Source organism: Crotalus tigris, unplaced genomic scaffold, assembly GCF_016545835.1.
Source record: "Crotalus tigris isolate CLP2741 ecotype Arizona unplaced genomic scaffold, ASM1654583v1 scf7180000019964.508439, whole genome shotgun sequence".
NCBI classification, from domain to species: Eukaryota; Metazoa; Chordata; class Lepidosauria; order Squamata; family Viperidae; genus Crotalus; species Crotalus tigris.
Genome location: NW_024097794.1, coordinates 88081 through 101464, shown reverse-complemented (window position 1 = coordinate 101464; position 13384 = coordinate 88081). Strand labels below are relative to the sequence as shown.

The window sequence follows — 13384 nt, the reverse complement described above, 5'->3', positions numbered from 1 at the left end:
CACACTGGCTGAGGAATTCTGGGAATTGAAGTCCACAAGTCATCAAAGGGCCAAGTTTGAAGAGCCCTGAACTAGACCAAATCTTCCTACCTAATTGTGGCCATTTCTATATTTTTAAACCTGAAACCACTTTTAAGTCTAGAGAGGCAGTAGTGCCAATAAATAAATGAAAGGAAATAAAATCAAATATTCCTGACTTGTCTTCGAATCAGATACGGCTGAGGGAGCTTCTGTTTTGGGCGAACAAATTTTATTGAAGAGTTGAGGCATTTGTGCTGAGCTGCAGCTCGCTTCGACAGATCACGACAGCCGAGGCCTTCGCCTTTTTTCTCTTCAAAATCTTATTATGAGATTAAAAAATACAAAAGGAAGCTGGCTTTGGAAGGCCGAGAGAAAGAAGGAGAAAAGGGCAAAAAAGGAAAAGAAGGGAAAAAAAGTCATGTTTTCATGCTTTTTTCAGGGCAGAAGAATCCGAAACAACATTTTTTAAAAAAATAAAATAAAATAAAAATAAAAATTGCCGCGTTCCCCCGTGGTCATGTGATCAAAAGTCAGATGCAGTTGGCAACTGACTCAGATTTATGACAGTCGCAGTGTCCCCGGGATCACGTGATCCCCTTTAGTGACCTTGTGACTAGCCAAGTCCACGAGAGACTAGATTCACTTAACAACCGTGATACTGTGCAGCGATCCACTTAACGACTGTGGCAAGGAAGGTCGTAAAGCGGGCCAAAACGCCCTTAAGAAACATTTCACTTAAACACAGCAGAAATTTTGGGCTCAGTTGTGGTCGTACATTGAGGACTACCTGGAATTAAAGGTGACTTGTGACCGTTTTTCACCGTTAACGGCCGTTGCAGCATCCCCCAGGGTCACGTGATCAAAATTCAGACGCTTGGCAACTGACATGTACTTATGACGGTGGCAATGTCCCGGGGTCGTGTATGATCCCCTTTGGCGACCTGCGGACAAACCGGCCTCGTTTAACGACCGTGTGACTAATTAACATCTGCGGTGATTCGCTTAACGACTGTGGCAAGAACGGTTGTAAAATGGAGCAAAACTCGCTTAACGACTGTCTCGCTTAGCATTCTGGGCCCAATTGTGATCGTACGTTGAGAACTTCTAGAAACAAAGCGAGATCATTTTTTTTTCTTGAATGAAAGCGGTCGGTTTTGCCACTTCTGAGGGCTTTTGCTGTTCCGCAAAATGGCCGAGTTTTGATTTTTTGGGGGCTACAATCAGGCCACACAACTTTCCTCCTCTGGGGAGCGTCTTCTACCTTGCTTCACAGGGCGCATGAATGCAAACTCATACTTCTGGAATGCGTTTCCTCCAGGTAGGGGATTTTTAAACCGACAACAATGCTGTTTTGATCACCGTTGCAAGGGGCTGGTTCACTGGATCCCAGCCGCACCCATCTGGCAGGCCTTCACCTTTGTCCTCGCTCTTTGTCTCAAAAGCACAGCTAAAATAATAGGTGTGCATGCCCATGCTGCAGGCGTTATCTGTTGTTATATATAATTACATTTGTTTATTTATTATAGTTTTCGCCTGCCTTAATTATTGTAGAGGTAAGTCGAGGCGACAAGCATTCAGAATACAGTGTTCCTTTCTCCTTCTTTTCCCACCATGACGACAGCCCTGCGAGGTGGGCTGGGCTGAGAGAGGGACTGGCTCCAAACCACTCAGCCGGATTTTGTGCCTAAGGCGGGACTAGAACTCACCGTCTCCTGGTGATTGGCCCCTAGTCACCCAGCTGGCTTTTGTGCCCAAGGCGGGACTAGAACTCACCGTCTCCTGGTGATTGGCCCAAAGTCACCCAGCCAGTTTTCATGCATAAAAACAAGACTAGAACTCACTTAGTGATCAGCCCAAAATCATCCAGCTGGCTTTCATGCATAAAAACAGGACTAGAACTCACTGTCTCCTGGTGATTGACCCAGAGTCATTCAGCTGCCTTTCATCCTTAAAGTGGGATTAGAATTCACCGTCTCCTGCTGATTGATCCAAAGTCATACCATCTATAGCTGCACTGGACTTACGTCTTTCTCAACCTGGAGATGGGCAGACTTCAACTCCCAGAATCCCCCCAGGCAGCTTAGCCACTGCTGAGAACTCTGGGAATTGAAGTCCCAGAAATTGTCCAGTTCAGAAAGACTGCTCAAATGAAAGAATAAGAGAGAGAGAGTTACTGCTGATGTCTTTGTCAAGAGCGAAAGATACCGTAAAATACTCAGTGCCGTTCCTATAATACGTTGAACATAATTTTCCTACTGGGGATCTGTTACTACTTGTTCCCGTTTAATCACAGGCTAAAGGCCGTTCTATGAATCGAGCATTTTCTTCTACCGTGTTTCCCCCAAAATAAGACCCGGTCTTATATATATATATATTTGGCTCCAAAAGACACATTGGGGCTTATTTTTGGGGAAATACAGTAACCATTATTGGTATCCATTTACTGGCCGTTCGGAGTTACAACGGCGCTGGAAAAAAAAGTGACTTATGTGCATTTTTTTCACAGTTAACGACCCTGCGGCCTTCCCGTGGTCACGTGATCAAAATTCGGATGGCAACTGGCATGTACTTATGACGGTTGCTGGGTCCCAAGGTCACGTGATCCCCTTCTGCGACCTTCTGCCCAAGGGGGAAGCCAGATTCACTTAACAACCGTGTTATTGACTTAACCTATGCAAGGATTCACTTAACAACCATGGCAAGTGGGGCAAAACTCCCTTAACAACAAGTGTCTTGCTTAGCAACAGCAATGTTGGGCTCCCTTGTGGTCGTAAATCAAGGACTGCCTGCATTCATTATTTTCACTAAAAAAAATGATTCTGTCTTGCCCCCTTTTTACTATCCTCCCCCTCTCTCTTATCCTCCCTCCTTCCTTCCTTTCCCTCCTTCTTCTCCTGCCTGCCCCTCTTTTTCTCCTACCTCTCTCCTTCCCTCTTTTTTCCCTTCCTCTCCCCTCTCTTATCCTCTCTCCCTCCCTTTCTCTCCTCCTGCCTGCCCCTTTTTCTCTCCCTACCTCTCTCCTTTCCTTCTTTCCCTTTCCCTCTCTCTTATCCCCCCTCCCTCCCTTCCTTTCCCTCCTTCTGCCTGCCCCTCTCTTTTTCTCCTCTCTCCTTTCCTCCTTCTTTCCCTTCCTCCCTCTCTCCCTCCCTCCCCCTCCTTCTGCCTGCCCCTCTCTTTTTCTCCTACCTCTCTCCTTCTTTCCCTTCCTCCCCCTTCTCTTATCCTCCCTCCCTCCTTCTGCCTGCCCCTCTCTTTTTCTCCTACCTCTCTCCTTTCCCTTCCTCCCCCCCTCTCTTATCCTCCCTCCCTCCCTCCTTCTGCCTGCCCCTCTCTTTTTCTCCTACCTCTCTCATTCCCTTCCTCCCCCTCTTATCCTCCCTCCCTCCCTTCCTTTTCCTCCTTCTGCCTGCCCCTCTCTTTTTCTCCCTACCTCTCTCCTCCTCCCCTCCTTCTTTCCCTTCCTGCCCCTCTCTCTCTTATCCTCCCTCCCTCCCTCCTTCTTCTCCTGCCTGCCGCTCTCTTTTTCTCCCTCCCTCCAGACCGGCCTGGCCTCGCCCTCTCTCCCTCCCTCCTCCGAGGGGAGCCTCTGCCCGCCCCCTTAATTGGAGCCAGAGCCCGAGGCGGATCCGGCTCCAGAAGGGCCGGGCTCAGCGATCCGAGCGAGGCGGGAGCGGCGGGGCCAGGAGGCGGCGCGGGCGAGAGAAACTCTTCCAGCAGCCGCCGCAGCCGCAGCAGCAGCAGAAACTCCGCCGCGCTCCTTCGGCTCTGCCGTCCTGCCTTCTTGCCCGCCTTCGAGGCCGAGCGACCGCGCGATGTGGCCGGCGCCGCCCGCCCTCCTCCGGCTGCTGCTGCCGCTCGCCTGGGCCTCCTGCGCCCTGCCCGCCGCCGCCCCCCCGCAGTTCAGCCCCGAGGTGAGTGGCGGGCGGTGCTGCCGGCTCCGCTCCGGCCGCCTTGCCCGACGGTGCCCCGCCTTGGCCGGGCTCCGGCCGCCCTGCCCGACGCCGCTCCGGGCACCGCCAGCCCCGCCGGCCCGGAGGGCGATGGGTTTGAGGGAGGGAGGGAGGGAAGGCGGCGGGGAGGCGGTCGTCCTCAAGTGGGGTCGTTTTCTGGGCTGCCGTCTTGGGCTGCCGTCCTTTTCTCTCCTGGCCGCGCGCGTCTCTCTCTCCTGAGGCTCCCCGGTTTGGTTTGAGGGAGTTTGATCGGCTCCCGCAACTCCCTTCCTCCTTTCCTTTCCTCTGTCTCCCTTCCCTTCCTCTCATCTTCTTTTCCTTTCTTTTCCTTTCTTCTTTTCTATCTTCTCTTCTATCTTCCTTTCTTTTCCTTTCTTTTCGATCTTTCCTTCCCTTCTGTCTTCCTTTCTTTTCCTTCCTTCTTTTCTATCTTCCCTTCTGTCTTCCTTTCTTTTCCTTCTTTTCTATCTTCCCTTCTGTCTTCCTTTCTTTTCCTTCTTTTCTATCTTCCCTTCTGTCTTCCTTTCTTTTCCTTTCTTCTTTTCGATTTTCCGTTCCTTTCTTCATTTATAACTCCTTTCTTCTTTCCTATCTTCCCTTCCCTTCTATCTTCCTCTCTTTTCCTTCCTTCTTTTCTATCTTCCCTTCCCTTCTATCTTCCTTTCTTTTCCTTTCTTCTTTCCTATCTTCCCTTCCCTTCTATCTTTCTTTCTTTTCCTTTCTTCTTTTCTATCTCCCCCTTCTATCTTCCTTTCTTTTCCTTCCTTTTCTATCTTCCCTTCCCTTCTGTCTTCCTTTCTTTTCCTTTCTTCTTTTTGATCTTCCGTTCCTTTCTTCATTTATAACTCCTTTCTTCTTTCCTATCTTCCCTTCTATCTTCCTTTCTTTTCTTCCCTTCTAACTTCCTTTCCTTTCTTCTTTCCTATCTTCCCTTCCCTTCTATCTTCCTTTCTTTTCCTTTCTTCTTTTCTACCTTCCTTTCCTTTTTTCTAACCTTTTCCTTTCTTCCTTTATAGCTTCCTTTCTTTTCTCGTTTTCTCTCTCCCCTTCTTCCCTTCCCTTCTAATTTCCTTTCTTCTTTTCTATCTTTCTTTCTTCCTTTCTTTTCCTTTCTGCTTTTCTAATTTCTTTTCTTCTTTTCTGTCTTCCTCTCCTTTCCTCTCCTCTGATTTGTCCCCCCCTTCCTTTCCTTAAGCACACACTCTGCCTTTCTCTCCCCCCCTCCCCATTTTCCTGACTCTTGTCTCTGCCAAGCTTCCCCTCACCTTTTGCACCTCTGCTTTCTCTTTACAGCTGGTTTGCTCGTTTACTCCTCCCTTCTTCTTTTTTTCACCATCCTTTGTTCTTCCCTTTTCTTGGATGAGTTCTGCAGCTGGACGGAGAACTGGCTGTTTCTAGGCCAAGGCGTGCGCCTCTTCTGCACTCCTCCTGCGGCCAACCTCATTTGCGCTGATGGCCTCCAAGTTTGGATTCGCATCGCCCGGATTTCTTTTCTCTTTCCTAGTTTTTTCCTTTCTTTTCCAGCCCACCCCTCCCCCCATCTCTGTGAAAACATGATGTCAGCTGACTTTTTCTTTTTTTCTTTCTTTCCTTTCTTCTATCTTCCTTTCCTTTCCTTTCTTTTCTTTTCATCTATTTTCATTTCCTTTCTTCTATCTTCCTTTCCTTTCCTTCTATCTTCCTTTCCTTTCCTTTCATCTCTTCCTTTCTTTTCCTTTCATCTCTTCCTTTCTTTTCCTTTCCTTTCATCTATCTTCCTTTCCTTTCCTTTTTTCTATCTTCCTTTCCTTTCCTTCCCTTTCCTTTCCTTTCATCTATCTATCTTCCTTTCCTTCCTTCTATCTTCCTTTCCTTCCTTCTATCTTCCTTTCCTTTCCTTTCATCTATCCTTTCATCTATCTTCCTTTCCTTTTCTATCTATCTTCCTTTTCCTTTTCACTTTTTCTTTTTTTCTTTCTTTCCTTTCTTCTATCTTCCTTTCCTTTCCTTTCTTTTCTTTTCATCTATTTTCTATCTTCCTTTCCTTTCCTTCTATCTTCCTTTCCTTTCCTTTCCTTCCCTTTCCTCATCTATCTTCCTTTCCTTCCTTCTATTTCCTTTCCTTCCTTCTATCTCCTTCCTTCTATTTCCTTTTCCTTTCTATCTCTTTCCTTTCTATCTTCCTTTCCTTCATCATCTATCTTCCTTTTTCCTTTCCTTTCCTTTCATCTATCTTCCTTTCCTTTCCTTTTTTCTATCTTCCTTCCTTTCCTTTCCTTCCTTTCCTTTCATCTATCTTCCTTTCCTTCCTTCTATCTTCCTTTCCTTCCTTCTATCTTCCTTTCCTTCCTTCTATCTTCCTTTCCTTTCCTTTCATCTATCTTCCTTTCCTTTCATCTATCTTCCTTTCCTTTCATCTATCTTCCTTTCCTTCCTTCTATCTTCCTTTCCTTTCCTTCCCTTTCCTTTCCTTTCATCTATCTTCCTTTCCTTTCCTTTTTTCTATCTTCCTTTCCTTTCCTTTCCTTCCCTTTCCTTTCATCTATCTTCCTTTCCTTCCTTCTATCTTCCTTTCCTTCCTTCTATCTTCCTTTCCTTCCTTCTATCTTCCTTTCCTTTCCTTTCATCTATCTTCCTTTCCTTTCATCTATCTTCCTTTCCTTTCATCTATCTTCCTTTCCTTCCTTCTATCTTCCTTTCCTTTCCTTCCCTTTCCTTTCCTTTCATCTATCTTCCTTTCCTTTCCTTTTTTCTATCTTCCTTTCCTTTCCTTTCCTTCCCTTTCCTTTCCTTTCATCTATCTTCCTTTCCTTTCATCTATCTTCCTTTCCTTCCTTCTATCTTCCTTTCCTTCCTTCTATCTTCCTTTCCTTTCCTTTCATCTATCTTCCTTTCCTTCCTTCTATCTTCCTTTCCTTTCTTTTCCTTTCTTCTATCTTCCTTTCCTTCCCTTCCCTTTCCTCTATCTTCTTTCCCTTTCTTCTTTTCTATCTTCCCTTCCTTTCCTTTTTTGCATTGAGGGGTGCAATCTGTTCGATAGGATTTTGTATTGCAAATGGTTCCTGGACTCGAAAAATGAGCAGTCCTCTTTTCCGTCTTCTTCTTCTTCTTCTTCTTTTGCTCCCATCTGATGGTAGGTCGGGCCCTGGCCTCCACTCCTCCTTTGTGGTCTTGGTCTTCTCCTGGGCCAGTGGGTGGCTAAGAATTATCCCCCTGTTCCTCGACTCCATAGGGCCACTAATTGGGTCTTCCCGAGGAAGAGGGATTGGGACTCACTCCCACTCTCCTAGACTGCAGGACATTAGGGGAAGTTGAGTGAGTTACTCTTTTTCTTTCTTTTTCTTCCTTCCTTCCTTCTTTCTTTCTCCTCCCTTTCTCTTTCCCTTCTTTCTTTTCTTCCTTCCTTCTTTCTTTCTCCTCTCTTCCTTTCTCTTTCCCTTCTCTTTCTCTTTCTTTTTCTTCCTTCCTTCTTTCTTTCTTTCTCCTCTCTTCCTTTCTCTTTCCCTTCTTTCTTTTCCTTCCTTCCTTCTTCCCTTCTTTTTTTCTCCTCTCTTCCTTTCTCTTTCCCTTCTCTTTCTCTTTCTTTTTCTTCCTTCCTTCCTTCTTCCCTTCTTTCTTTCTCCTCTCTTCCTTTCTCTTTCCCTTCTTTCCCTTCTTTCTTTTCCTTCCTTCCTTCTTCCCTTCTTTCTCTCTCCTCTCTTCCTTTCTCTTTCCCTTCCTCTTTCTCTTTCTTTTTTTCCTTCCTTCCTTCCTTCCTTCCTTCCTTCCTTCCTTCTTTCTTTCTCCTCTCTTCCTTTCTCTTTCCCTTCTTTCTTTTCCTTCCTTCCTTCCTTCCTTCTTCCCTTCTTTCCTTCTCCTCTCTTCCTTTCTCTTTCCCTTCTTTCCTTTCTCTTTCTCTTTCTTTTTCTTTCTTCCTTCCTTCTTTCTCCTCTCTTCCTTTCTCTTTCCCTTCTTTCCCTTCTTTCTTTTCCTTCCTTCCTTCCTTCTTTCTTTCTCCTCTCTTCCTTTCTCTTTCCCTTCTCTTTCTCATTCTTTTTCTTCCTTCCTTCCTTTCTTTCTCCTCTCTTTCTTTCTCTTTTCCTTCCTTCCTTCCTTCCTTCCTTCCTTCCTTCTTTCCTTCTTTCTTTCTCCTCTCTTCCTTTCTTTTTCCCTCCTTTCCCTTCTTTCTTATCTTTCTTTCTTTCTTTCTTTCTTTCTTTCTTTCCCTCTCTTCCTTCCTTTCTCTTTCTCTTCTCCTCCCTTCCCCACTCACAAGATAGCAACACATTGATGTGAGTCTCTCTCTCTCTCCTTCTAATTCAACGAAAAAATACCCATTGTAAGGAAAAGAAAATGGGAAGGTGCACAGTAAACTGTTTAGCTTTCTAGTTAAGAGAATAAGAAATAATTTAGCTAATTTAAATCACATCAAGGCTCCTCCTTCATCCACCTTATCCCCTTTTCCCATTGGTGTCCTCTAGCGCTTTTTTTTTTTTTTTTAGCCCGAGTTGAGACCCATCCTACGAAGACATCAACCATTTTCTGTGAATTCGGTTTAGTGGCTTGTGTGAACTAGTCATTGTGGTTTGTCAGCTTCAGTTTATGGTGGAGAGGGACAACCAACTAGCTCCTTTTTTTTTTAATGTAATGGGAAGACATTGGGATTCCTTGTGTTATATGTCTTTTATTGGGGGGGGGGTATCTTTCCATTTAACAATTTTAGAACTTAAAACCAGGGGATTTGATCCCTGTGGATGTCTATGTATTTAATTTGGCGATTTGTGCCTCAAGATGCCAGCAAGCAAGAGTCAAAAGCTATTCCCACAAGCAACAAATCTCTAACACACATGCTAAGGTCGCAAAGATGGGCCCAGGATGACGGTTTGGCATTATGTCTGAATATATCCAGGGTGACTTATTTAAAAAAAAAAAACACCCAAGGTTAATAGATAAAGGCAGCGTGTGAGATCACCCTTTGCGGTCCTGACTGTAGGTTTTTACACTTTTCTTGCTTTTCTGCATTGTATTTAATGTGTTGGAAGATTCTCAGAATCTCATTTGCGAGATGGACAGCTACAGACGGTAGAGAACCTTGAAGGTCTTCTAGTCCACCCTATCCCCCCAGCCCCACTTGCCCGAAGCAGAAGGACTTATTCTTTCCAGGACAAATGCTTGCCCAATCTTTTCTTGAAAACCTTCAGCTGGTCTAACAAATAAATCACTAAGTAAATAAATAAACAGCTCATTCTGCTCCCTTAGCCATAAATACCCCTGTTTCGTTCCATCTTGGCCTCTCTTCTGATCACGTTCCTTTTTGATTACACAATAGTTCCTTGAAAGACTTAAAAAGCTGTTTGGGTGCCTTCCCGCTGATTGTTGTTATTTTACATTTAACAAAAAAAAAAAAAGGGGGGGGGGGAGAAAAGTGCGAAGCCTGCTATTGTCCACAATTTCTCTCTTCTCCTTCTCTTTATATTTTTCCTCTTCCCATTCCAAATTTTCATTTTTGGCTATTCGGAAAAAAAGTTTGGTTGTAGTGCTGAAGCCGCAATCTCTCTCTTTCTCTCTCTCTCTCCCTCCCTCCCTCCCTCTCAATCTCTCTCTCTCTCAATCTCTCTCCTGTCTCTCGATCTCTGTCTCTGTCTCTCTCTCTCTCAATCTCCCTTCCTTCCTCCTATCCTCTCCTCTCTCAATTTCTCTCTCTCAATCTCTCCTGTCTCTCAATCTTTTTTTCTCTCTCTCAATCTCTCTATCTTCCTCCCTCCTTCCCATCCTCCCTCCCTCTCAATCTCTCTCTCTCTCTCAATCTCCCTCCCTCCTGCCCTCTCCTTTCTCAATCTCTCTCTCAATCTCTCTCTCTATCCTTCCCTCCTTCCCTCCCTCCCTTTCAATCTCTCTCCTCCTTTTCTCTATCTCCCTCCTTCCCTTTCTCCATCCATCTCTCTCTCAATCTCTCCCTCCCTCCTTCCCCCTGTCTTTCTCCTTCCCTCCCTCCCTCTCTCTATCTCCCTCCCTCCCCTCTCAATCTCTCCCTTCCAGTCTCTCTCTCCCTCCTGCTCTCTCTCTCTCAATCTCTCTCTCCCTCCTTCCCTCCCTCTCTCTCTCAATCTGTCTTGCTCCCTCCTTCCCTCCCTCCCTTTCAATCTCTCTCTCTCTTCCTCTACCCTCTCAATCTCTCCCTTTCAATCTCTCTCCCTTCTGCCTTCTCTCTCAATCTCTCCCTCCTTCCCTCCCCCCCTCTCTCAATCTCTCTCTTGCTCCCTCCTTCTCTCCCTCCCTCTCTTGCTCCCTCCCTCCCTTCCCTCCCCTCTCTCAATCTCTCCCTTTCAATCTCTCTCTCCCTCCTTCCCTTCCTCCCTCTCTCAATCTCTCTCTCTCTCTCCCTCCCTCCCTCCTTCCCTCCCTCTCTCTCGCTCCCTCCCTCCCCTCTCTCAATCTCTCCTTTTCAATCTCGCTCTCTCTCCCTCCCCTCTCTCCCTCAATTTGTCTCTCTCAATCTGTCTCTCTCTCTGTGTGTCTCTCTCAATCTCTCTCCCTCTCTCAATCGCTCTCTCTCTTTTTTTAAAGGGAGAAAAGGCAGACAGACCGCCCCCTCCCTTTCCCCCCTGGTCTTGGAGGAACAAAGACATGGGAAGCGAACCGGGGCGGGTGGATGGCTGTCTTGGCGGAGATCAAAGGCGCCCGTGAAATGTAGTTTGCCCCCTTATAGGAGCTGAGACGGATGCAGCTTTAGAAATTCTTAGCGGGGTGCCTGGAGAGAGAGAACCAGCCAGGAAAAGGGCATTAGAGTTCGGATTATTTTGGGGAAGGGGGGGGGGGTTAGGGGTGTTGCCAGTGCATTTTACAGCCGGAGGAGGGGGGCGGGAGGGGGGGAGGAGAAAAGGAGAGGCCGGAAGTGGTCCCAAGCCTGGAGCGAAGCAGAAAGGAAAGGAGGGGGGGGCACATCCCCCGGAAAGGAAAAAAGGGGGCTTGGGGTGGTGACCTCCGCCAAAGCTGAGAAGGGAGAACGGCCACATGAGTCAACGCTCAGAGGATGCCAGGACTGAGGAATGATGGAAGAGGGGAGACAAAGCCGGGCCTTGTCCAGGGTCTTGGGAGGAGGGACTAGCGGCATGACACGACTTGGAAGGGGGGACCTGGGAGGTCTTCTAGTCCCAACGAGCAGCTCAAGAGATGTTGGGGAATTTGCCCCGGAGAAATTTCGGACACCGAATTGGCACCTCGTGGGCGAGAGGCCTGGTTGGCATTGTGTTACTTTCCCAGAGGATATTTTGGGGACTCTCGGAAGATGACACACACGGCAATCTTTTTTTAGGGTTTCCGCCAGGGACCCAGGTGGTGGTTGGCTTGTGTGTGTGTGGGGGGGCAGCAGAAGCTTTTTTTAAACCCAACGTTGGCGGGAAAGCTGGAGCACAAAAATGGAAGAATGAGGTCATTGTCACTCACTCTCACACACAAATCTCCTGGGCTGTTCGCATCCTTCGTTTCCTCTGCATGTGTGTGCCTGAGCAAGGACGGTTGTTAAGTGGGGTTTGTCCCCCCCCTTTTACGACTTTTCTGACCACCGTTGCTAAGCGAGGAACACGGTTGTGAAGTGAAGCTGGCTTCCCCATGGACCTTGCCTGGCGGGAGGGGTCGCAAAGGGGATCATATTACCCCCCCCCTCGGACACTGCGACCGTTGTAAATACGAGCCAGTTGCCAAGTGGGCGAATTTCGATCACGTGACCCTGGGGGGGGATGCTGCCCAGTCGTTAAGTGTGGAAAAAATGGTCACAAGTCCCTTCTTTCAGTGCCGTCGTAACTTGGAATGGTCACTAAACGAACTGTTGTATGTCGAGGACTACCTGTACAGCAAGGTATCTTTTGAAGCCACGCTCTGTAAAATAGTTCTGGGCAAAATGTGAAGATGTTTGCTGCAGATTTAGAAAAATCTGTCTTAATACACTTTGGTGCCATAGCTGGGCGCTGAAACAGAAATCGAAAAAGAACAGAGTTGGAGATGTGACCTTGGAGGTCTTCTAGTCCAGCCCCCTGCACAAAGCAGGAGACACTATACCATCCCAGACAACTGGCTGTCTAGTCTCTTCTTAAAAACCTCCAGTGTTGGAGCACCCACAACTTCTAGTGGCAAGCTGTTCCACTGGTTAATTGTTCTCACATAGGAAATTCCTCCTTAGTTCCATCCATTGCTTCTGGTCCTGCCTTCAGGTGCTTTGGGGAATGTGGACCCCCTCTTCTTGTGGCAGCCCCTCAAATATTGGAAGACTGCTATCATGTCACCCCCAAGTCCTTCTTTTCACTAGACTAGACATAGCCAATTCCTGCAACTGTTGTTCGTATCTTTTTGGCCTCCAGCCTCCTAATCATCTTTATTGCTCTTCTCTGCACTCTTTCCATAGAGAGAACCACAAAGGATCCCTTTTCCTCAGGGGGTCTTCAAACATGGACCTTTGATGACTTGTGGATTTCAACTCCCAGAATTCTTCAGCTAGCGTGAGGGAACTATGGCCCTTTTATGACTTGTGGACTTCAACTCCCAGAATTCCTCAGCTAGGGTGTCTGGCTGAGGAATTCTGGGAGTTGAAGTCCACAAGCAGGGGTCTTCAAACTTGGCCCTTTGATGACTTGTGGACTTCAACTCCCAGAATTCCTCAGCCAGCGTGAGGGAACTGTGACCCTTTTATGACTTGTGGACTTCAACTCCCAGAATTCCTCAGCCAGCGTGAGGGAACTATGGCCCTTTTATGATTTGTGGACTTCAACTCCCAGAATTCCTCAGCCAGGCATGGGGGAACTATGGCCCTTTTATGACTTGTGGACTTCAACTCCCTCAGCCAGCATGCCTGGCTGAGGAATTCTGGGCGTTGAAGTCCACAAGCAGGCATCTTCAAACTTGGCCCTTTTATGACTTGTGGACTTCAACTCCCAGAATTCCTCAGCCAGCGTGAGGGAACTATGGCCCTTTTATGACTTATGGACTTCAACTCCCTCAGCCAGCTTGCCTGGCTGAGGAATTCTGGGAGTTGAAGTCCACAAATCATCAAAGGGTCAAGTTTGAAGACCCCTGCTTTTCCTAAAAAATGAAAGATATCTAGACTTTTAATAAACACCCACAGACGTATAGCTTACCACAGGCATAGAAAAAAAATTAAAAAAATAAGTTGGCCTACAGATACGCAAACAGATTCTGCTTATCTTCTTGGATGTAATGCTCTCTTTCCCCTCCTCCTCCCCCCTCCCCAGTCCCATCTAGACAAGGCCAAGATTAAACTGATGGGCCTGCTTAAAATTTGGATAATTACAAATAAGTCTTGCCTGGGGAGAAAGCCGGGAGAGAAAGCCGTGTCGGCAAAGCCAGAAACGTTTTTTGCTAACGGCTTGAAGCCATGGAAGGAATCTTAACAAGAATTGGCTGGGATCAAACCCCAAAAGATAGCGTCCCCGTCCCTGGCT

The 13384-nt window shown here is 46.9% G+C and overlaps 1 protein-coding gene across 2 annotated transcripts in view; it reads left to right on the top strand.

The window, feature by feature from the left end:
- Positions 1 to 13384, top strand: part of MMP14 (matrix metallopeptidase 14) — a 56078-nt gene that overhangs the window by 4707 nt on the left and 37987 nt on the right. Inside the window, exon 1 of one of the 2 annotated variants that reach the window (XM_039365117.1) lies at positions 3632 to 3932. The exons of the other annotated variant lie outside the window; for it this stretch is intronic. Coding sequence (XP_039221051.1) covers positions 3834 to 3932 — 99 coding nt within the window. The 5' untranslated portion in view covers positions 3632 to 3833. Of the gene's footprint in view, positions 1 to 3631; positions 3933 to 13384 lie in introns of those variants that run through there. 2 annotated transcript variants of the gene reach the window in all.